Genomic DNA, 23,989 nt, shown 5'->3' with positions numbered 1-23,989 from the left:
CTGTAGTTATCTATACCCCACTGTTAAACGCAAATATTAATAAATGATCTCTAATTGATTTAGCAAAATGTACAATAACTTAATTATTGTAAATTATAGTAATTTTTGGAAAAATACTTTAGTTGAGTTTGATATATTCCTTAATTAACAACAAAGTCTATATTTAAAAATACTAGTTTATTAAAATATAAAATCAAACAAGCTGTGGGTCAAAGGTACTAGAAGAGAAAGAGAAATAATAATTAACAATGAATGTGAATGAAGTGATATATTAAGGTTATAACAACTATTAATTAAGTAAAATATGAAAACCTTTTTGATTGTTCGCTGAAACTACATAAGTAACTGATTAACTCCAATGTTAGATGGAAGGGCATTTATTTAATAGCAATTATAAGTTTTAGAAAGAAATAATTCAATTTATTATTGATCATTTAATAATAAATTAATATTCACATCAATCTACGAAATCGTATTACATACATTGTTTACAACAATGCCTAAATTTTGTACTATTCATATATATAATGTTCTCATTAATATAAAACGGGAACTGACCGTTTTTTACAATCTACCACTTATATGATGACATCGAAATCACATGCAAGTCTTCAATACACGGTCCAACAGCATAGCTTTCTATTAGGGGTAGAAATTTCTATTCTAGCAAATAAATCTAATAGAAAAATTGAAACAATCTTGAAAAAAATCAATAATACGCAACATTTTATTTAAAAAAGTTTCGTATATACACATATGTATTCGTTTATATATATTTACTTATATACATATTACAATTTATAATAAAATAAAACATAAAATTTAGTGACTGATATTTGCAAAAGCATTGATAACAAATCAGTCGAAGTCTCTTAAGTAAGACATATCTTTAGTATTTGTTAAATAATTTTTTTTGTTAAACTAAATCATATTATACAACAGCTTATTAAACTCCTCCAACAAATTTTCAATACGACTATTTACGCCCCGTATAGTCCACACTATATGAACCACTCCAAATATCAATATTCTTAATGGCGGGATGATGGAATGTAGGACCATTATTATATGAATTGTAATTTGGCTGATGGTAGGGTTGTTGGTACGATTGTTGATAGGGTTGTGGTTGATAACGTGGCTGAGGAGGTGGTGGTGGAGGTGGATTATAATATTGTGGTCTGTATTCTTGTCGTGGTGGCTGTGGTGGTGGTGGGGGAGCATAAGAGGGTTGTTGATATGGTTGTTGATAATAGTTATTGTTATTATTATTATTTAAACTAAATTTGCTTGCAGCAATTGGTCGATTAAATTTTTGGTCTTTATAATAAACGGCGGGATCTTCACGATATTGGCCATCATCAATTTCGTTTGGTCCTAATGGATATGGATTGTTACTGGTTAGTGTTGGAGGTGGTACGTTAATATCACTTCCTAAAATTGTAAGCAAATGTAAAGAAAATTTTCTATTAAAAATAAAAATATATTTTGCATACCGGCTGGTTCAAAACCTCGTTTACTGGCACCATATTCTATTTCACGTACTTGACCCTGATCATCTACGAAACCATATTTGCCAAAGACTTCGCCATTAGCATATTTTGTTTCAATTTTGAAACTTTTGTCGGCGGCTTCATAACCATATGTGTATGAACCATCATCGTTATGGCGATCGATTTGTTTTAATATCGGTACTGGGGTTGTGTAGTCTCTGTGCTGCGCATAGGCAATGTTCAATGTTGCCAAAATGCAGGAAACTATTAACTGAAAAGTAAATTATTTTTTAATTCACATGTATAATAAGTAGAATATATATTAAAAAATAGAAATACATAGAATATATATAGACAATGTATATAAAGAATAATCTATTATTGTTTTTAAGCCATATAGTAGCACACGAATCCATAGATTATTATAAATAGAACCAACAAAGAATCCATATGTCTATGGTGAATTTTAAGTTACCACATTTTTTAAAACACACAATTTTCCTCTCCAACAAATCGACCCACTTTGTTGTATTCATACATATTAGGCGTAAAAAAAAAAATTTAGATAAAAAACACAATTTTCCTTTTATTTATTAAAAATTTATACAATATATATTAAAAGTGAACAACTTTTAGATTTGTATGTTAATGTTAAGCCCTTTAGTCATCTACTTCACTCTTTTCCATGTATTCTGAAATCCACGATCCCCTATTCGGAATCTATTCTCTATGCATTCCTGGGTGTTGGTTTTTAACTATTGCAGTTACAAATGATTTACGAAGATACTCAAACTTTAAGACAAATATTAAAAAAGAAACTCAACGAGAGAATTGTTGGGTACTCCGATGCTTCGATAAACTCTTCATAAGTTGCCATGGTGAAAGAATAGTTGGAATTCAACAGTTACTTTCTATACATTTATCCAGAAATACAAACGAAACAACTACATTGGTTAAGAGACGACTGACTTCCAACGTTATAATATCTTTTTTTAGTTTTTAAATTTTGCTCCACATTAATCTTGTAATTTTATGTGAAAATATTTATTCGTATTCTTGGGCACCAGCGTTATTAACAACGACGTTAGTAATTAGTGTGACCCCACCTATAATAACGGTAGTGTTGATGCATGTTGTAAGACATTTTGAAATTGCATATATTTTAAAAATAGTAAACTTGATTTTAACAATTTAATAGTAAATATACTAACATGCTAGGCGTCAGTATGTTGCACTTTGAAGTAGAAATTATTGATACGTCTAAAACGTATCATACATCTAACGTCTATAACGTCTATTATATCATATATAAGTTTTACATTAGTTAGTCTGATATGCGTTTGACATATAACGTCTATAACATAATGTATGATATAAGTTTTATATTAATTACTCTCAGATTATGGATAAACATAGCACATATATTTGCACGATAGAATATCTTTATGATTTTATTAAATGTCTTTGTATTTCGGTGGACGATGCTTCTCGATACGTTATCTGACTTTATAATTAATGTGTCAGGAAATTTATGTACAGAAAAATAAAATTATTTTAATTATTTTTTATAGAAATCTTCATATCAAAAAAATCCTTTTAAATATATTTAAAAATACTTTTTAATGAATATAAAACTCAAAAAATCGTTGTTGCATTGAATATTTTTATAAAAAATTGCTACAATTAATGCAGTTTAGAAATAAAATTTATTTGCTATATAAACTACATTTTTGCAATAGCTTAACTACAATACATTTCAAGGCCGTACGAGTTTTGCTATCCATTTTACAAATCATAAATATTTATTTATTTCAATGGGTTCCATTAGAGAGCAACCATTACCTACCATTAACCTAGCCGTAAACCGTATTCATTGTATCTCTAAGATAAAGTAAGGCAAATGCAATGAAAATAATTTCGACCAGTTACATACTCGTATATTACGAAGTAGTAAACTTTTTCTATACATGTAATTTGTATCTTTTTTTAGTTTAAACTTGTTTTAACATTTATTTAACTCTACATCATATTAGTTGGGGTGTGCTTAGCTGTCTACTGTCCATATCTACTGTCTGTCCGTGTATTTATCACGGGAATTATTACTTACTCATATGTCTCTTGAATATTGCCCCATATTAGGCACGTGCCAGCTGCACTTTTATAATACAATTTTAATAGATTACCGAGATATTACATGCAACATGTTTAATCAGCATTTTTTACTAAATTATTGTGTTTACTTTATAAATCACATTTTCATAATTAATTCTTGCATATTGAATTTAATTTTAAAAGGGGTTTATATTATTTTAAGAAAACTGCAACCGAGCTATTAAAAAGGAAAGTTTAAACTAAAAGATTTCAATGATTTTCATATAAAAGATACACTCCACTAACATGACTATACTCGTACTTAAGACCATAAAACCTATAATAGTTTTCATTTAAATAATTTCATGTTTTGATCGTAAATGCTCTATGACTAATATTAAAATGACTAATCTAATAAATAAACATACCTATATACATACATATATATCAGTAATAAAAATATTGAATAGTACTAAGTTTTAAAAGTTATACAATTTATAAATTCATCATCTCACAAATTTGTTACAGAAAGGTATGGAGTATGATAGTTATAGATATTTTACTACTCCACGAAATTAAATTCTATTCTTCTCAAGCTACAATATTTTAAAATATTATTTAATTATATATATTTTTTAAATAATGTAATAATTTTTGTTCATAAGTTATTGTGATAAAAACATTATTAAGTCCCTATATAACAGTTAACAGAACCTTTCCTCAAACTTCAGATATGAATACAAATATATCTTAACGGTATATTACATTGTTTTTCTTAGATAAAAAAAAACCATACAATTAAAATTTATTTCGTAATTTGGTTAGGTTGCATAGAAATCATGTAATTGTATTTTAACAAAAACAAAAATATAATTCTCATCAAGTTTAAGTTACTTGAATATATTTATCAGTTTTATTTATTGATATAATATGTTTATGATTATTTTAATATTTTGGTGATATATTAATATGTTTGCATTTCTCCAATTGTTTAGACGTTTGCAGTTTTTTGAATGACAACTTTATAATTTCTTATGGAGGATTGAGTGTTTTGTTACTATTAAATAATTAGTATGTGAATTTCAACTAGATAATTGTCTTTTGCCACAATTTTCTGGAGAGTATCTATACCAAATTGTACAATAAATTCAATTGTTATAATTTTGTTATAAAAAAATTATAATGATGGTTATAATTTTCGCATATAAAAAGAATAGTTTAATATACCAATTTCTAATTTTATGCGTGAAAAATTATAATTCTTATTTGGTTTATATAATATAATGCATTAAAAGAAACAAAATTGTGATAAATTAACAGTGTTGTTTATATTTTAATGCAATATGTCTGTAAATAGGTATTCGGTTTTAATATTACAAATAATTTTCTTTTTTTTTTTATTGTTTTAAGTATTGAACTTTTCTAAATAAAAATTGACCAATAATAATAATAGAAAATATTAGCAAAAAACTTTACTATATTTTTATACTATATTTTAATTGTTTAATTACTATAAGATAATTGTTATACTAATTTGTATTAGATTATTGTTTTGTTTTTTTTACCACCATTTCCTAACAACTACTTCAATTCATCAACAAAAGTATAACTATTGTAGACTGTATTATAAATTAAATTTGAAATTAAAATTTATAAAAGAATTATAATTACAGTTTTCACACAAAGAACGACTTTAACATTTTAATAAACTAGTTCTGCTTTACAAACAATTTTTTTAAGCTCAAGGACGGAATATTTAAATATATTTTTTATAAACAAGATACAAATACATATAACAATTAAATCAAGTAAACTTTTCTATAAATTAATTTTAATGTTTAATGTATATTATTCAATACGAAAATGTCAATGCAAATTTTGACATTAAAATAAAAATTATTTAAAATTGCGTTCTATTTATAATATATTTATAAAGTAATTATAATTTAATTATTTTTTTATAAATCAAAATAAGTTAATAAGATAACGCAATTTTAACTTAACTTAAAAATAAAAATACATCCCAAGTTTATAGAAAATTATAATTTTTTTTATTAATTTTGTAATTTGTATTGAAACTTTCTAATGAGTTATTACTGCTCTTATATACATATTTAAATAGAAATATAAAAATTTAAAAAAATTTTTTTGCTCATATATTCTAATTGTTAATATATATATATATATTAAGATTCCTTGCTATATTAGAACAACAGACATGCATAGAGATCTAAGAATCAACTCAGTGAAAAAATATATCAAGAACAGAGCGCTAAAATTATTCACAAAAGTTGATACGTTGCCCAACCCCCGCCCTAACAAACCTTAAGTCCACATCAGCACAGCAAGATATGCTGATCTACGGTCCGTCATCAATTAAAAGATAAATAAATGATAATAATTCTAGTATAGTTAAAGCTTAGTGTGGAGCAGGAATAAGCCCCCACCCCCAGCCAAAAGAGAGTAAAAGTGCGCAATAGCACTAACTCACATCACAACAACAACAAGAACAACAACATATATATATTTAAATCATTTAAATTTTTTAATGTTAAAGTGTTTTTTCTACAATATATCAATCAATCAATCCAGTACGTTCCCAGGGGAACATAGGTCCATATGTGGTTACAGTTGTACCTATCGCATTGATTCTGTTTGAACGAGAGTTTCGCACCTCCAAATCCGTTGTGCGTGCTGCCGAAGCAGGTGGATTCGCCGTATCAGTACGGGTACCATTTGGAGACTGTATTATCATCGGATTTTGACTCATGTTTTATCCAGAAAACTAAAAGGGAGCAAAGCCCTGACGATGGGTTACAAGCGCAATGTCAGTCCTGTAAGCTTTGCACGTAGTGACAGGTCACTTTTAAATAGGCCGCACCTAACCTGAAAAACAGACGCCTTTTGCAGCCGCTCAATATGAGTACCGACGCTACGTTGTGGAATGCAATACAATATATAGAGGGTGTTTTCTATATACCTACTGTTAGCTTCAGAGCTGTGTTTTGTGGCGGAAAACATATAAAAATTTATATGGAAGAAGAGAGGTCAATGAACATACCATCCAAAAAAATAGTTATCCAAAAGCTCCAATATTTCAATATTTGTTAGTCCATTAAAAATTAAACAAAACATATAATTAAAATATGTTTATTTAAATGTATACGCAAACTATATTAAAAGAATGGATATTCAATATAAATATAAATAAAATTGAATAAGGACTATTATCTCTATATAACATATGTCTACTATATATATCTTCTATATAATTATTATTACTCACACTTGATATTTTATTTAAAGCCATATATTTTTAAAACTTGGTTAATAATTGGTACATAATTCTTAATTAACACATAATATATAATTTAAAAGATTATATTGTCTTGTTTTTCATTGTTAGTCAAAAAACTATCACTACTCATTTTTATAATCATCCGTTTATAATGATTCGTACAATTATTAAACTTTTCGCCTAAGCCGACTATTGAACTCTATTCGAACTTTTCATATCTTCGAATCTAACCCTTATATTGTTTTTATTTTATTTATTTATTATTTATTGAATAATAATGCAAACATTTTAAAGTCAGTTAAAAATTCGAGTTTTGGAATTGAATTGGACTTTATTTAAGAAGTGTTGGAAAGGTTTATAAACTACAATTTAGTTTATATTTATAATTCCAAATAGAAAATCCTCTTTGTGTAAAATCAACTTTTCAATAGTGTATTGAAAGTAGTAAAACACTCCACACCTGATGTATTTTTTTGAGATATTGTTTTAAGTCTGTTAATATTAAAATTTTTTTTTGACTCCATACAACTCGTTAAACATTAGTTTATATCCCATCCCTAGTATATAACTGCAGGTGAGCTATTTCGAGGTATTAAATTCCTAACTATAAATATATTTATGAATACATTATCTTAACTTTAATTATTATTCCAAGATATTTCGATTTTCGATTAAACTCCTGTTATAGTTTTATTTGATACATTACGCCTTAGATATTAATGCAAACAATCCATTTTTTAGTAATTATTTGTAAATTGTTATATATAAGATATAGCAATTTAAAATATTTGTAGAGTTGTTAGTAAATTAATTTATAAATTAAAATTGTTGGTACCATAAAACCTTTTTCTATTCGAAAATTGATTTATTGTCGTAGAACAGAAAATTTGTGAATGACTATTAAAAATTATTAGTTCAGTTCTGTGAGATTGTACAAAAATCTATTAATATTTATATGATGTAACTTCATATACAGTATATAGCATAATTTTTATGACTCACAAATATCTGTATATTATAATTCATTTATTGCGTCATAATAAATAAACTTACCAATTTCAGCATAGTATCCGTAAGAGTATCTGCTCTATATTTAACACCAAAATAATTTTTAAAAATTCACAAAATAATTTCGTTATTTCGTTATTTCACACGTAAACAGTCTGTGTTGGTTTGCAAAATTTATAATAATTTAAAGTTTTTTTTTTTTTGTATAGAAGTTTTTTTATTAAAAGCCAACGTTGCTAAACCAATCTTTACCTGTTCGAAAAACAATTTCAAACTGAAATGGTAAAGTGCACTGCAAATTGTATCTAAACAAAAAATGAAGAAAAAATCTATTGTAGAAATAGAATTTTTTTAAACAAATTTTACACTTGCACGAGACTCTGCGAAACAACGTACTCAAAAGAAAATCAAGGCGTTGTACGCTTTTATACCAAAGTCCGTTCGCAAGCGGAAAATAACAACAGAGCTGAATTAAGTTCGGTTAAGAGCGATCAGCTGCGATATCTGGTAAACAAACCTGGCCACCAAACCATATTGTATGTGAGGCAATAGAGTTGCAGATACTGGAGCAAAAATTGGACTCGCTTTTGCTAGTTTGGTTCTGGCGTTGTAAAAACTGAGCTACTTTAGTTGCGCTTGCAAGTGTGCAATGCAAATACTGGGCGAAGTTACTTTGGAATGCAGTCAAGAAAAATTTCATCTGTATAGGAATTCAACAATTATACGCCCGCTTGAGGTACGAGTATCTAACTACAATTACAATTAATAAATTACATTATGCTGAAACGTATCAGTAAGCAATGGGTGTCCGCTTATGTATGTGTAGTGTTTATGTATAAAATCCAAATAAACGCGTCATTTTGCGATATTAAAATCATGATTTGTAGACATTTTCAAAACATTATTAAACTAAAAGCGGAGCACATTATGAGGAATGAGAAAGTGAAGCGTAAATATCTCAAATAGTTTCAATTAACGTTGATAGCATTGCATATTTAAATATATCAACTATAAACTACATATATAATAATAAATTTAATCGAATAAATTACACAATTTTGCTAAGTATCAAATAAAAATATTATATATTACCATAATTTACACAGGTGACAGGTTTTAATATTATAATTGATGTACACTCACAATTATAACATATTTACTACATGAAAGCATGCATAAAGTATCTGTAAAATTTTTACACTTCCGTGTAAACCACTATTTTGAAAGTACTTACGAAATATGTGAGATAAAGTCCTAACCGTCATACTGTAAACCTATTATGTCAGCTATTGAAAATCGCCTCAATTTTAAATGGAATAAAACAAATACTGGTTTAATAACTACGAAATTTGGTACTACAAAGTGCATTTAGTTCTTCATTGCACCAATTTAAGATTGCTAATAGTTCAATTTTTATGTTGAGACCAGTTGAGTCAGTGTACTTCAACACTTTTACTCTCTAATAACTGCGGCGTTCCTTCATAATCCCTCTCTACACTTTGACTGAATTATTGTTTATCACTTCATCAGCCCAAGCAATAACAGACCTCAGATCTGCATACCTCCCCGAGGAGCGTGTAACCATTTTCTACACTTTGACTGAATTATTGTTTATCACTTCATCAGCCCAAGCAATAACTGACCTCAGACCTGTATACCTCCCCGAGGAGCGTGTAACCATTCGAAGATTCGAAAACGCGTAAATAATTTCAGGGCTCTATCCTTTATGTATTTTTTGATCAGATCAAATTAAATTAAAAATAATAGATTTACTTCTCAACAAATTTAAAATTTATCTATGTTCATACGTGCATATAAACACAGTTATAAATTGGAATAATAAAGTCAATTATATTAACCACAGCAACAGCAGCTATGCTTTATTTTAGTTCTGAGCAAAATCGTTATATGTGTATACACTTGAGTATCTATAGATTTTTTATTGATTTATTTTAAATTGTATTTTTCTAGTTTCAAATTAACAATTTATATTCAAAATTTAAAGCACTAAACATAAACACTTAAAAAAAATTAATTTTTATCCAATAAACATTAAACCACTTATCTTATAAACTTAAAGCAATTAGTAAGTTGAAAAAGTGAAAGTAAAAGTGAAATTAATACTAAATACTAAATACAAGTTACGATCAAATTTATACGAATTTAGGATATTAATAATAAGATCAAGCTGACATATTAAGACCAACTCCAAGTTCGATCAAATTTATATGAATTTAGGATATAATTAATAAAATCAAATTGACATATTATGGAAACTATTGTTTCAGGACCGTAAGTTATCAATGATGAAGTTTATTATAACGTAGAAAATACTTTGCACCACAACTCAGTTGGTCTATTATGCTACGGAATGACAGCGTATTTTATTTTTTGACAATATATGTGTATATGTATTACATGTATCTTCAACTTTCGGGAGAGATATCAATCACGTTTGATGTTTATAACTCCTGATATATACCGGCAATAGATGAGATAATACACATCATAGTCAAATTTATTTATAACAGTTTAAGAAAATAAAAATAAACTTAAATTTAGGTAAGGACTTAGAAAAAAAATGGCCCTTTCAATTTCCAATTACTTACTTAGTTAGCCATTACAGATGTGAGCCGTCCTTGACCGTTCCGAGTAGCCTCCGCCGGCCAGCCTGATTTGTTGCTTGCTGTCGCCAGTTGATAGTACCGAGCGCTCCTAAAACGTTGGTCACCTGATCCTTCCACCGAAATTGGCCATTACAGATGTGAGCCGTCCTTCACCGCTCCGAGTAGCCTCCGCCGGCTAGCTAGATTTGTTGCCTGCTGTCGCCAATTGGTAGTACCGAGCGCCCCTTAAACATTGGTCACCTGGTCCTTCCACCAAAGAAACGGACGTCGGCTACCGCGTTTTCCACCTGTGGGTATCGAATTAAACAGCTTACTAGCCGGATGACTTTCTTCCATTGCAATTTCCAATTACTTACATTATTTGCGTTAGATCCTTCCAGTTGGATCTATGTAATAGTACTCTTGTTGTGAAGAAAAAGAGAAAAGCAAAAAGTATTTATTACAATTCAAGTTTATTATTTACAGTTCAAGAATGATAAGTTTTGTTAGAACTTTCTGCAACAGTATCGGTCCAAAAAATTTAGTAGAGTCTAAGGAAGATCGCTGTGAGTTATGTGTTTCTCTATTAAAATGTAGTGTATGAAAATTGTTATATTGATCATCTTTTATATAGACAAATTAAATGTTTGGTTATTGTTGAAATTAAAATAATATACAATATAGTACAATATATTTAATATTTAGGAATATTATTAGTATAATGCTAATATTAAATTAAATTTTTATTGTGATATATATATTAATCACATGATTGTATTATTTTCACTTCAACAAATGATAATAATAGTACGTATTATTAAAACTGAAGAATAATAACAGAGGTCATTAGGATCGAGATCGTTGTTTTGATTTAACTTTTTTCAGTAGTTCCTCCACATCTACAGATAATTTTTTAATAACATCTTCGAGTAAGTCTATACGATTTGCTAAACTAAACAAATATATAATACTATAGTATGTATATGTATATAACTTTAATATATTTTGTACTTAATAATTTTTCGTCTTTCTTCATCCCTTATATAATTTTCAAAATACCTAAAAGAAAATATTACCATTTTAAATATTTTATACAAAAATTCTGAATTAATCTTACTCTCTTACAACAAAACTTTCAGTCATATTCGACGGTTCATTAGTTGGTTGATGGGTTGTATTCTGATCCACCGATGTGGGTTTTGGTTCAGCAACTACTTCAGTGGATTCATTCAATACTGTTGTTACTTCTTGTTGTCTCTTTCTGTTCGTTAACATTCTCTGTCTTAACTTTTTCATAGCATTAGACAGGTAAGTATTTAATTCTCTTGGTCCTGACTTAATATCATTTTTAATTGTATTATAAGTATCAAATATAATAGCCAAAAACATATTCTACAAAATATATATACAAATATCACAATCTAATGATTTCTAAAAACAAAAAAATTATCTTACCATTAGTATAAAATAAACCAGCGCTATATATGAAATGAAAAAAATTGGACCTAATGTAGGACTACCGTATTCCAAATTAGTATAATCGAAGGTACCCATCATAATGCTCATTAGTGTGCTTAAAGTATTCAGTAAAGTACTAAACTCTACTACATGTTGACTAAATAAAATGAAGCCACAAACAGCATACGCCATCAGAATTATAAAAAACATTACGCCAAATCCCAACAAATCCTTATAACACTTAAAAAAAAAGAAATAAGAACGTAAATATATATATATATATATAGAAAGTTCACATTCAATTTATAGTTAACTTTACTCTGTTTAAAGTCTCTGATAACTGCAGTAAAGTCTTATTGAACGAGATATATTTAAATATTTTCATAAACAGAAGAAATGCGCAAATAGCAATTAAATCATTATATATTACATTCCAGTAAGCGATTTTGTCTAAGTTCACATATTCATCAGGATCTTCTGCTAATTGCAACAAATAATTTCCATATATTGGATGATATATGTTATAGATAAAACTAATAATCGCGATCTATTATCAAAGATATGGAGATATTGATTTTATATGAAAATATAATAATTTTGCACTGACCACTAAAACAGTTATATCTATAAAATTCCATAGTATACATAAATATGTCCAAAAACCATTTTTTCTAATTTCTTTTACTTCCTCCAAAGTAAATTTAACCGTCAGCACATAAAATATTATAGCGCATATTATGGCGAAGTAGTCACCACTTAACCATAAACCACCCAATTTTATGGATCGCAGTTGTGCACTAGATATTATACCACCAGTTGGAGGAACTTCTCCTAAAAATCTGAATGCAAATAAAATAGAACTCTGAGGTGGGTATATTACATATAAAAAATATAATACCCACTTTACACTTTCATATAACTCTGAGTCTTCATTAAATAAACAAAACTCAAGTATAACAATTCTTGTTCCTCTATCAACCCAATCACTGTGTCGTAAACCTTTTATAATTTCTTCAGTTTCTTCCTTATCATAACTCAAATTTTCCACATATCCCGCACCTCTATAAGTTGCTAATTTTCCCTCTATAGAAGTAGCACTTAAATCACTTAACGTAAAGTATTTAGAGCTTAAATCATTTATATATAAAACAATTATATTTTAAGGTATAACAAATAATAATCACACAAACCTCTTATAATTATCAGTTGTTTCTTCAAATCTCTCTGAATACTTCGGATAACATACTTGAAAGTATCGCCGTATTTCACTATACGTATAACACTCTTCAGCGTTAACACGTATTTGCCTTAGACGCGGTGGACCTAGAAGTAGGTTTTTTTCCATAAAAACTCTTGGAGTTCCATTGTTTTCCATTCCATTGTACATTGTTTCTAAAAAATGATTTTCTAAAAAATAATACCAATCAGAAAGTCTACAGATATCGTTGAAAGATATCATAAAATTATTTGCTGTTTCGTGTCTTTCCAGAAAGAATTTGTAAATAGTTTTGTTGTAGTAGTACATATAACTATGTCTTGAAGATAATGCGACTATAAACAAACTTTTTAAAGTAACATAAAAATCTAAAATATTAAAGTCGTTACCGATAACTGTTACAAAGAGAAAACATATGTATAAACCGAATTCCCGTAAAGATTTGCGCACCTCTGTTACATCAGTGTATCTTATTTGCTTACTCTTCCCAGAAAAAGTTTTATTTGTATGCAATTGAGGTTTTTCCATATCTTTCACTTAGTTCTATGGATTATATGTTAACAAAATAATTATATTCAGTGAAGAAAATATCGATCTATGACTAGTAAATTTTGCAAATGTTTTCAAAGCTTACTATTTGAAAAACATGATAACTTAAGTTAAGATTAGTGTATATAAAAATACTTTCTAATGTCTTTAATTTTATAATAATAATAGGCGTATAGCAAAAATATCTTGAACAATAGTATACGAAGGTACTTTCAAACTGTGCTAATGCTTCAGTAACCAGTACGTTCTTTATAAATCTGAACTTAATCTAGCCTTAACTATTTACTCGCCACTCTTAAACTTTTCATATGTTCCATAAATATTACATTCTTTTCGAATGTTCTTTTCGTTTCTTGCAATTTTTATTTGATTTTATTTTATATCGCACATAGCAATACGACACTTAACAGCACTACGAAAAAACTGTATCTGATCAGATTATAACTACTTAATACATAGTTATTTCTAACACAAAAACTTGTCTGTTCTTGGTGTGCCTAAACCTTTAGATTTCATCATTCTTGTCTGTCAGTTGCGCCATGCCCATGCTTCTGACTTATATAAACCTAGACTTTTACGTTTTAAGCCTATCGAGCACATATCTCTCTCTTAATTACTGGAAGTAAGTCTCCACATTGCGATAGAAATCTTTTTCATTCATTTTTAAGAAGTGGTTTTAATGAGTTAAAGCCTCACACTATCTACTTCTACAAAAGCTTATTCATATTGGCATTTCCTTATTTCACTCATCCCAAGCCCAACTTTTAATATTATTCCATTATCCTGGTTCTCCATTAGCTTATGAAGCATAGTGAAAGCTAAGAGTGTAATGTCTTTATATATATATTTGATGAATGTCAAATTTACAATATTTTTGTAAAGAAAAACGTTCACATATTTATGTTTAAGAACAAGCACACAATTGAACCTCTCTGACGTATATATTCAGTGTAACTATAATAATTTTATTTTCTTTTTCTATATAAACCTTGCCACATTACAACCGTTTAATTTTTATTTCCTTTGCATTCCAATGGGCTAAAATTAAAAGACCTCAAAGATTTTGGTTATATAGCTCTATTATTTTTATAAAAAATTAAAAACATATTGTTTAATTTTAAAAAAAATTTGTATTTTATTTAATATTAATATTCGTTAATAATTGTGCTATTTAAAAATCGTATTTGATCATAATTTTTAAACTGAAAAAAAATAATATATGATTATATATATAATGTTACTATAAAAATTATATATATTTAAAATGGTTAGTTTCCCTAAATTTAAGCATTTTTCTTGTCCCTTCGTTTCTTAGCATCAACTTTTTTTATTATCGTATCCAAGTTTACTATTAAACCTTCTAAAATTTTTTCCAACAATGTTACTCGATCGGATAAACTTAAAAAATGAACAGATACAATTATATATAGAAATAAACAATCTCTATGCAAACCTATTTAGTTGTAAACGATTCGCAGGCGGTTCATATACTTCAAAGTAGCTGTAGAAATAAAAAGAGTATATAGCCATAGTATATTTTATATAAATAATTATATGTTATATATTCCATTTATTGTGATAGTGATTTTTTTAAAAACGTAAAAAGACACAATACTAACTCCCTTATCACTTCACTTTCAGTCACATAAATTACTTCTGGATCGCTGCTTTTTGCTGATCTAGTTGTTGTTAGTGAAGTTCTAGGATAAAGTGTTGTTTCGCTGCCCTTTTCAGCTGGTGCTTCTACATTTTTAAGATCACGATCTTCCTTTTTACGACGCTTTATTATTCTTTCAAATACTTTTTTAAATATTTTCTTCAAATATACGATGACCTCATTTTTACCCGCAGTAATTTCTTCTTTCACTGCACTGTAGGTGTCGTTGATAATAGCCAAGAACATATTCTAAATAAAAAAAATTAAATTTAGATAAATTTATTAACTTAAAACACAAACACTTACCAACAAAATAAAGAACACTAACAATATATAAGATAAAAAGTATAGTGGTCCTAATATACGATTAGCACTTTCAATGCCTGCATAATCAAAATCTCCAAGTATCATACGTAGTAGTGTGATTAATGATTCCCAAAAAGTACAGAAGTCATAGTTATAAGCGCCGAAAAGCAAAAGCCCCAGTTGTGCATAAGCCAAAAATACAATTAAAAACATTAAACCAAAACCCAACAAGTCCTTGGCACACTAATTTAATAAAGAAAATTTTTAATAGAATATATTAAACTATATATGTACTCCCCAAGTACAACTTCTTACCCTTTGTAGAGTTGTACTGAACTGTAGCAATGTTTTGTTAAAACTAATATATTTGAAAACTTTAATGCAAATAAAAAATGCACAAACTGCCAACAAGTCTGCATACAATGAGCTCCAGAAGCATATATTATCCAAGCTATGAAAGCCATCCTCGTCTTCTGTCACTCGTTTAAGCAAGGCTTTTACAAGGAATATGTGAACAATTTGATACACAAATGCTAAGTATGCCATCTGAAAAATATGAATATCTTAAGAAAATAGCTAATTAAACATAATTTAAATTTACAATTAGTATTAGTACATCCACAATATTCCATAAAGAACTGAAGTAATTGCGCCAACCAACGAGACGGCATTCCCTTACTGCTTGTATTGTGTAGAAAATAATCATTATGTAGAAGATAATAGCGCAGATTATTAGAAGATAGTCGTCGTCAGTCCATATTTCATGCGTATTGAATGATTCCAAGCTCTTACTTGTTATTATACCACCCGAAATAGGTGTCTCTGCAATTATTCTTTAAAAGTTATGTAGTTTTTGTAAGTACCAAACAAAAAAAAAACAATTAAACTTTTTTTGTTAAAACAGGTTACACTTTTTTAAAACTCAACCCATATATAAACATTTTTAAATATATCAATCAGCTGAAGATATATTATATCTTCTATCAATTGTTCGCAGTTGTTTGTGATAGAAAAATTAATTAATCTAAATGGAACCAAAGAATGTATATGGTGCTATTGAATATGATTAAAGAAGTCTCTGAATTCATGTAAGAATGAAAATAAAATTAATAAATACTTAGGAAGATTGTTAGTCTCAGTTCTCCTGACATTATAACATATTTTTAAACCTCAAATTGGAGTTGTGAGCAGCACTTATATATTAAGAACGATTGACTTCAATCGTTCACATGCTTTTTCTCTTTATTTTGTCCTCTTATTCGACAACTTTGATTTTTGTACTCTATTGTCGCCGTATCATTTATCATCTATTCTTTACTTACTTAACGTTAGTGAAAAAATCTCCATTTGCGTTGTACAAGCCAAACTCTAAAACTACAACTCGTGTAGCACGATCAATCCATTTTTCCTCTTTAAGTGACTCTAGTGTGTCTATCGTAGCATTCATGTTGTAATCTAATTCTTGAACATAACCTGCACCATAATAAGTAGCATACTTAGCCCATATCGGTCGATCATTCAACTCATCCAATGTGTAAAACTTTGATCTACAAATATGTATAATACATATTTCATAGTTACATAGAAATTTCTAATACCCTTGAAAATCTCCCTCCTTTTCTTCTGTTGTTTCATGATACTGTGCATAGCAATCACTAAAATATCTTTTGAAAGCATCTGGTATATGACACGAATCACTTTTAACCCGGATTTGCCTTAATCGAGGTGCACCCAATAATATATTTTCTTCAAGAAAATATCGTTCATTTATGACTTCATTACCATTATTATCACCCAAGAGCGCGGGTGCAAATCCATTTTCAGCATATAACCACCATTCTGCTATTGTAACTAAATCATAGTATTCTGGAGTGATTATGAATAGATTTTCTATTGTCTTATATAAATAAAACATATATTTATGATTAACTGATGATGCCACTAAAAATGGATTATTAAATTGATAAATATTTTTTGTTTTAAAACAGTTAATACCAATAAGTGCAACAATCAGGAAAAGTAAATATAATAAGAATTCCTTTAAGGCATTACGAATTTCTATATCATTTTCATATCTTGTTGAATAATTTTTATGTGTAGTCTTCTTTATTTGTACTTCTTCAACTACTTCAACTACTTCAACTTTTTCAACTACAGTAGTCTTCTCTAATTCACTTGTGGTTTGAGTTGAAACCGACTTCATCTTTAATATTTTTAGTTAATTTTTTAAAATATTTTAATTGACTTTTGTGATCAAGTTGACTGCTTTTTTATATATAATGTATTATATATATAGATATCATGTATGATATATAGATATAATCGAAATAATTAAATTTAAAAGACTTTTGTAATAAGAGAAATAAGGTTTTTAAAATAATTTAAATACCATTTTATTACTACTTGAAAATTGATTCTAAAAGTAGACCCTCCCGCCATTCCACAAATTTTCTCCTATATCTCGAACGTAGAAAACATCTTTGAAATAATGCCACATTAATTAAATTTTCATTACACCGCAGATGCAAATCTGTATTCACGGTTTCAAAAAAGAAATAAATTTTACAATATATTCTAAAATAAATACTTAAATAACTAAAAAATTATATATTTGGAAAATTGAATGTTGACAATTTTTTAATCTGTACTAATGCATCGATGATAATGTCCATATAAAGATTAAGCATATATATGCAATGCAAATAAAACACAGCTAAGGAAAAAAAACAACCAAAAATGCTTTAAAAAATAATTAGAAAGTACACAGATTTTTTTACCAAAACATATATTTGTCACGTAGTTACTTATGATAAATCAGATATAAAATATCGAGCTGGTATATAATTGAACAATTTTGTTAAACGTTTTATTGTAACTGTATCAAATATTTTTTCGACAGCTGGACGTAGCTCTTCGAATAAAGTAGGCCAATTATCATTAAATATGGCATTTGCACTATCTTCCAACTCTTTTTGACCGTGGAAAAGATTAGTAAAATGCACTTGAAAATGCTTTATGCCCTTTATTTCAGTAGAGACTGAGAGAACATCAAAGAAGTACTCGTCAAGGCGTTTCTTCAAATTTGATTTAATAGTCATAACCATATCGAAATCCTCTAAAATTAATTAAATTTGAATATATTAAATATGAAGTTACCATATAAATTAATTTTTTTTACTTACTTGTGTCTGCTTTTGTAACGCCCTCTGCATCTAGAGCTAATACCAAAATTTGACCCTTCAACTTATAATCACTTACAAGTTTCATCGAAGGGAATTTCATATGAACCACGAAGGTATAATCATTAGGGTCAACACTGAAATTGAGATTTGTGTTCCAAATAAATAATTACAATATTTGAGTTTGGCTTTATAATTAAATCTCACCTACTCTTGTATGCATTTACACTACTTAAACCATAAATTTCTAAATTATTGAACTCGAATTGTAAATCACCTAATCTCTGAGTGGACAAACGTGCCTTTTTTAATGTCAATGGGTCGAAAGTTCCAACTTCTTTTGCTCCAGGTACACCTAAATAAAATAAAATTTATTAGCAAAGAATTTTTAAGAATTTAAATAATTTATTTATTATTATAAATTATTATAAATATGTAAAGGGAATTTTAGTCTTCACATATAATAATGTACAAACGCGATCATCTTGTTCTCAACAAGGATTAAACCACTAATCATTTTTGTGAAACTAAATACTTCCTTCAAACTTTTTATATATTCATTAGCCGCATATCTGAGCCTTAGTTTAGTTGAGGTGAAGTAGAGAGAGAAACGAATCTTCCTCAATTAGCTACGAAAGCCGTTTTGATTCCATAATTTTTCATAATAGTAATTCTTCTGGTTGAGTTAGAATCAGCCAGAAGCATTCATAAAAGCGAAAGTCAAGTCAACACTGATGCTAGAGGTATCGCTGAGTGTGTTAAAGAAGAGGCTCAAAAAACTTAAGCCTGGTTCTGGACATGTCTGGACAAATATACACCCGGAATACTGATGCTCCTTCTTGCAAGAGATATTAAAGGGCTAGCCGAACTTAGTTCTATACCGTCGTATGGTGCAGTGCCCTGTAAAGACAGACACCCCTGATTTGCTTCTATATATCAAGTCAGAGTTTCTACATTTGAAATAAGTTATAATGTAGTCCTTGGCCTGGTTGCTGAGGAAGCATGAGCCCACTCTCTATTTGCCTGTCGCATAAAGTAGTCAGAAATCAACTTACCCGGAACCCAAACTTAAGTTATCTTGGACCTTTCGATTAGTATGTTATTAAATTGCCTACATTGTTGTACTAATCTAGATGAAATGCAGACTGCCGATACAGATTTAATAACTACCTGAATGTCAGTAAGAATATAGACTTCCTTTTCACAGATGTTCATATTTAAAGTAAAAGAACATGCTCTTAGAATGGCAAAAATTTCTGATACACTGTTGTGGATTCGGAGAGATAGTAGGATTTAGTTATCCCTAAGTCCGACTCTAAATTAACCCTAGAGTTAATTTATTTATCTTATCTTTATTCATCTTAGACCCGAAGATGCAGATCGCTATCTTTCCTAGTGTTAAAAATACCTCTGCCTCCCATTTCTCTCTTGAAGTAGTTTTGCTGGCAAAGTTATTATCGAAGGACATAAGTCCTTAAAATCAGTCTTATTGTGTTTGAAATTGTGTACCAATTAAATACAAATTTCCCAATAATCAGCTTTTTATATTAATTTCTAAAACATTAAATAATCAGACACTCTTTAGAATTAAAAATATGGTTATAATATAAACTCCTAAGTAATCCTTCCTTAGACTGAAATTCGGGCTTTAAGTGCTGAAAGAATACATTCATTATTGAATTCATTCATTATTGAGAATTCTTAGAAAAAAAATGTGATCAGATATATTATTTTATATTTTTCATAACCTGTTACTTCCAGTTTTCTTTTGTCTAAAATTACGTAAGATTTGCGAAGAATATTAATGGATTATATACTTAAATACTCAAACATTTAAATATATGAATTAAAGAACATTTATAAAACAGTGTATGGCTAGATCAAATCTTATAATGAATCCTGTAACAACATCAGTATATATAAGTTCTGTTTATATAAAAACCGAAATATTTTAATAAAATTTTAAAATAATTAATAATTAATAAAAAGTAATACATAACTCAACATCAACAAAAGATATCATATATATCAAATATTCTTTTATATAATTTTACATACCATTCTTCCATACTTTGAATATTTGTTCCAGAATTTTGCCAAAGCATTTCTCATCAACATTTGAACGTATTGTGCATGGTTTCCAAAACTCAGCTAAAACATCGTATAAATATTAATATATTCAGTTCTATATATATTTATTACATTTTTTAAGCTAATTATTTTCACTTACGAGGATCTTTAAGATAATCATCATGCTGATCACTCGAAGTGAACGCGGAATAAATCAATACCAAAGCACATAGAATAATTTTATTGTTCATCACTGCACTGTTTGAGATACTTTAATCTACTGAATTTTAATTTCAGTAGGTTATTTGCAGGAAGTGAAGACACTGTATTTATAATTATGCAAAACTGTATAACATGATTCACTGACTTAAATGCAGTTTGTTCTTAATCCAATAACTGGATTTTCTAGAGTTTTGTGTTTTATTTAAAATTAATTAAAAATATACAAATTTATTTAATTGTTATATATAATAGTCATATATTTATGTGTTGTAATTATAATGCGATTGAATAAGGGATTTTAAAATTATATATTTATTCAGTGCAAGAAACATTTCACACATTGTTAGTACACCAATGACGTAAATAATTAAGAAATGACTTAAGTGAGTGATTAAGTAAATTTTAATTACTAGTCAGACAGGAATTACCTATAAATTAAGATATTTAAATTCTAAATAATTAATTTTATATTAATTTAACTTATATTGTAGTTAATTTTATTGTAGTTAATTTTGTTGTAGTTAATTACATTGTAGTTAATTATATTGTAGTTAATATAAATATTATTTCTTTTTTGATGTGCGCCATAATTGTATTCAGAAACTTTTTAACCCTTTTTTGTCGTTATACTTAACAGTTCCATAAAAATCTCTACGTATTTATTTTTTGCTATAACTAAATATATTCGTATTTTGGTTTCAATATGCAGAATATAGGATTAAGTAATATCTTCACATCATTATTATAATTTCTGACCAAGGTATGTACTTTTTTTTTATTAATATTAAAAGAGTTGACGTGAAAATTGCCCAACAGCCGGTACTGCGGCCAGAAGAGACCTATTGTACCAGTTTTACTATTGATTAAACAAAGCCCCTTAAAGCTTTGTGAATAAAGTCTAGAACTAAATCTAGAGAAGAGTTCTTAATCTGTTCTGGTGACAGAAATTCTTTATGAAACAGGTTTCTTCTGTGCGTTATTAAAGCTGGACAGTCACAAAGAAAGTGCATGGTCGCTTCCTCATCTTCGAGGCATAATCTGCACTCCGAGTTAGCAGATAATTGTACTTTATGAAGGTGATATTTCAGACCATAATGACCTGTAATGAAACCCGTTATCAACCTTAAATTACATTTTGAGAAATTAAGAATGTCTTTGTAGGAGTACGGTGTTAGTTTATTCCACAAAAGGGTTGAGGGCCTATAAAAGCAGTTTTTGATGCAGTTCTGGCTAGCTCATCAGCTTTTTCATTTCCCAAAACTCCTCTGTGACCCGGAACCCAGTAAAGGCTTACCTTATTCCGAGCTGCAAGTGATTGCAGAAGCTCGTAACACTCAAGGACCTATTTTGATTTGAAAGTCCAAGAAGAAAGAGCTTTAAGAGCAGCCTGGCTGTCAGAGTAAATAACGATTTTCGAGCCAGAAGATTTTTTGATTAAATTGGATCTTACGCATAAGTTGATTGCGTGGATTTCAGCTTGGAAGGTATGTACTTAGTAATATGTCTTAAAGCGAATCCCTTAAACAGAATTCTTTTAACCTGCAATCTACCAATAAATGTACACATCAATAAAATTAAGATTTAATTACACTGTGCGACACTAATTTTTCTTTTCTAATTCATTACTTAAAATTAATTAATTAATAAAGTTTAAGTTAAAGTTTCGCTTAAACTTTCTTAAACCCTTCAGTGATTTAATATTAGAACTGATCATATTATCAGTTATAATACGATAAAACTATTCGATAACGGATACGATAACTTTTATTTCATATTTCATATATATTATTATACTTTTATATAATATCAGTATACATAGTTATTTATATGCTAACGCCTCCAATAAGAACTTTATAGTGTATGTAGGTGTATATATATATAATACGATAAAGTAAAGTTAATAACAAAGTAAAGAGGTGCTAGATTCATTTTCTAACCAACGTAAAAAACGAGTAGGTACGATAAGTGAATAGTACGCACTTCATTTTACAGAAACACATACTCACACATAATCACTTTTCTGGTGGATTGTAGTTATCAGGAATATCTCTAGTTGAAAAATCACTGACTAATCTGAGTGTAGATTTATTTAGAATTAAGAACTGTTTATATGCTTGTTGTTGACACAAATGGGCTATTGTAGTTACTAAAAGGCTTAGGACTTACCTTTGCCAGTAATTTATATTATTTTGTTAACTACTGACGGTGTATGAATGAGCGTCTTGCAGAATAGTGCGCAACTTATAAAAATAGTTAATACTATTTATTTTTACTTTCTTAAGTGATTATAACAAATCACTTAGGAATATAGTATTATTGAAATCAATATCTGAAAACTGTCTCATACGTTGCACTTCTATTAAATTTTTTCAAATATATATTTAATAACATTTCATATGTTTGTATTTCATGGTAGTTTGTTATTGACGGTTAATAGCTCAAGTTAAATTTAAACTTATTTCCATTTTTATTAGCGCCAGGTTTTTAACTTATTAAATCCAAAATATATATATTTATATATATATGTTAAAATTTAAAGTGCTACCGTTTATCAATAACAAAAAATTCCATATAAATTATATTCATTAAATATAAACGTAATACGAGAATAAGATATTTACATAAAAAGATATTTATAAAACTTGCTTTTAGGTGAAAAAAAAAATATTTCTTATTTCTAAGATTTAGATAAAAAATAACAAATTAATTATAAATAGTTACTTGTTTTTTATTAAAGATGTATACTAAAAAATATATATTGTTTATATATATGTATACATATATATATTCTGATTATTTATATAAAATTAAATTTTTTTTATAATGTATTTCCCCAAAA

General features: G+C 28.0%; 3 protein-coding genes across 3 annotated transcripts; all 3 read right to left on the bottom strand.

Moving 5' to 3' along the window:
• Positions 1-707: 707 nt before the first annotated feature.
• LOC119681244 (altered inheritance of mitochondria protein 3-like) lies at positions 708-8,285 on the bottom strand. The gene is made up of 3 exons (XM_038094374.1): positions 7,933-8,285; positions 1,494-1,761; positions 708-1,431 (listed from the first exon to the last, which is right to left on the bottom strand). The coding sequence occupies exons 1-3, from the start codon at positions 7,942-7,944 to the stop codon at positions 977-979; spliced, it is 735 nt and encodes a 244-aa protein (XP_037950302.1). The 5' UTR covers positions 7,945-8,285; the 3' UTR covers positions 708-976.
• A 2,993-nt stretch (positions 8,286-11,278) lies between these two features.
• On the bottom strand, positions 11,279-17,882 carry LOC119676487. Its single transcript, XM_038087726.1, has 17 exons — positions 17,675-17,882; positions 17,278-17,620; positions 17,002-17,226; positions 16,281-16,512; positions 15,995-16,225; positions 15,680-15,922; positions 15,336-15,622; positions 15,170-15,217; positions 15,002-15,114; positions 13,142-13,502; positions 12,854-13,078; positions 12,559-12,790; positions 12,271-12,498; positions 11,949-12,191; positions 11,611-11,885; positions 11,505-11,552; positions 11,279-11,445 (listed from the first exon to the last, which is right to left on the bottom strand). Exons 1-17 carry the CDS (start codon positions 17,880-17,882, stop codon positions 11,340-11,342), a joined length of 3,648 nt encoding a protein of 1,215 aa, XP_037943654.1. The 3' UTR covers positions 11,279-11,339.
• Positions 17,883-18,478: 596 nt separating this feature from the next.
• LOC119685146 (circadian clock-controlled protein daywake-like) lies at positions 18,479-21,199 on the bottom strand. Its single transcript, XM_038099355.1, has 5 exons — positions 21,089-21,199; positions 20,917-21,009; positions 19,066-19,213; positions 18,862-18,995; positions 18,479-18,794 (listed from the first exon to the last, which is right to left on the bottom strand). The coding sequence occupies exons 1-5, from the start codon at positions 21,177-21,179 to the stop codon at positions 18,484-18,486; spliced, it is 777 nt and encodes a 258-aa protein (XP_037955283.1). The 5' UTR covers positions 21,180-21,199; the 3' UTR covers positions 18,479-18,483.
• Between the last annotated feature and the right edge of the window lie 2,790 nt (positions 21,200-23,989).

The sequence above is a fragment of the Teleopsis dalmanni genome, chromosome 2, assembly GCF_002237135.1.
Source record: "Teleopsis dalmanni isolate 2A chromosome 2, ASM223713v2, whole genome shotgun sequence".
NCBI lineage: Eukaryota > Metazoa > Arthropoda > Insecta > Diptera > Diopsidae > Teleopsis > Teleopsis dalmanni.
The sequence above is the reverse complement of the archived record's forward strand: the minus strand, read 5'-3'. Positions and strand labels throughout refer to the sequence as shown.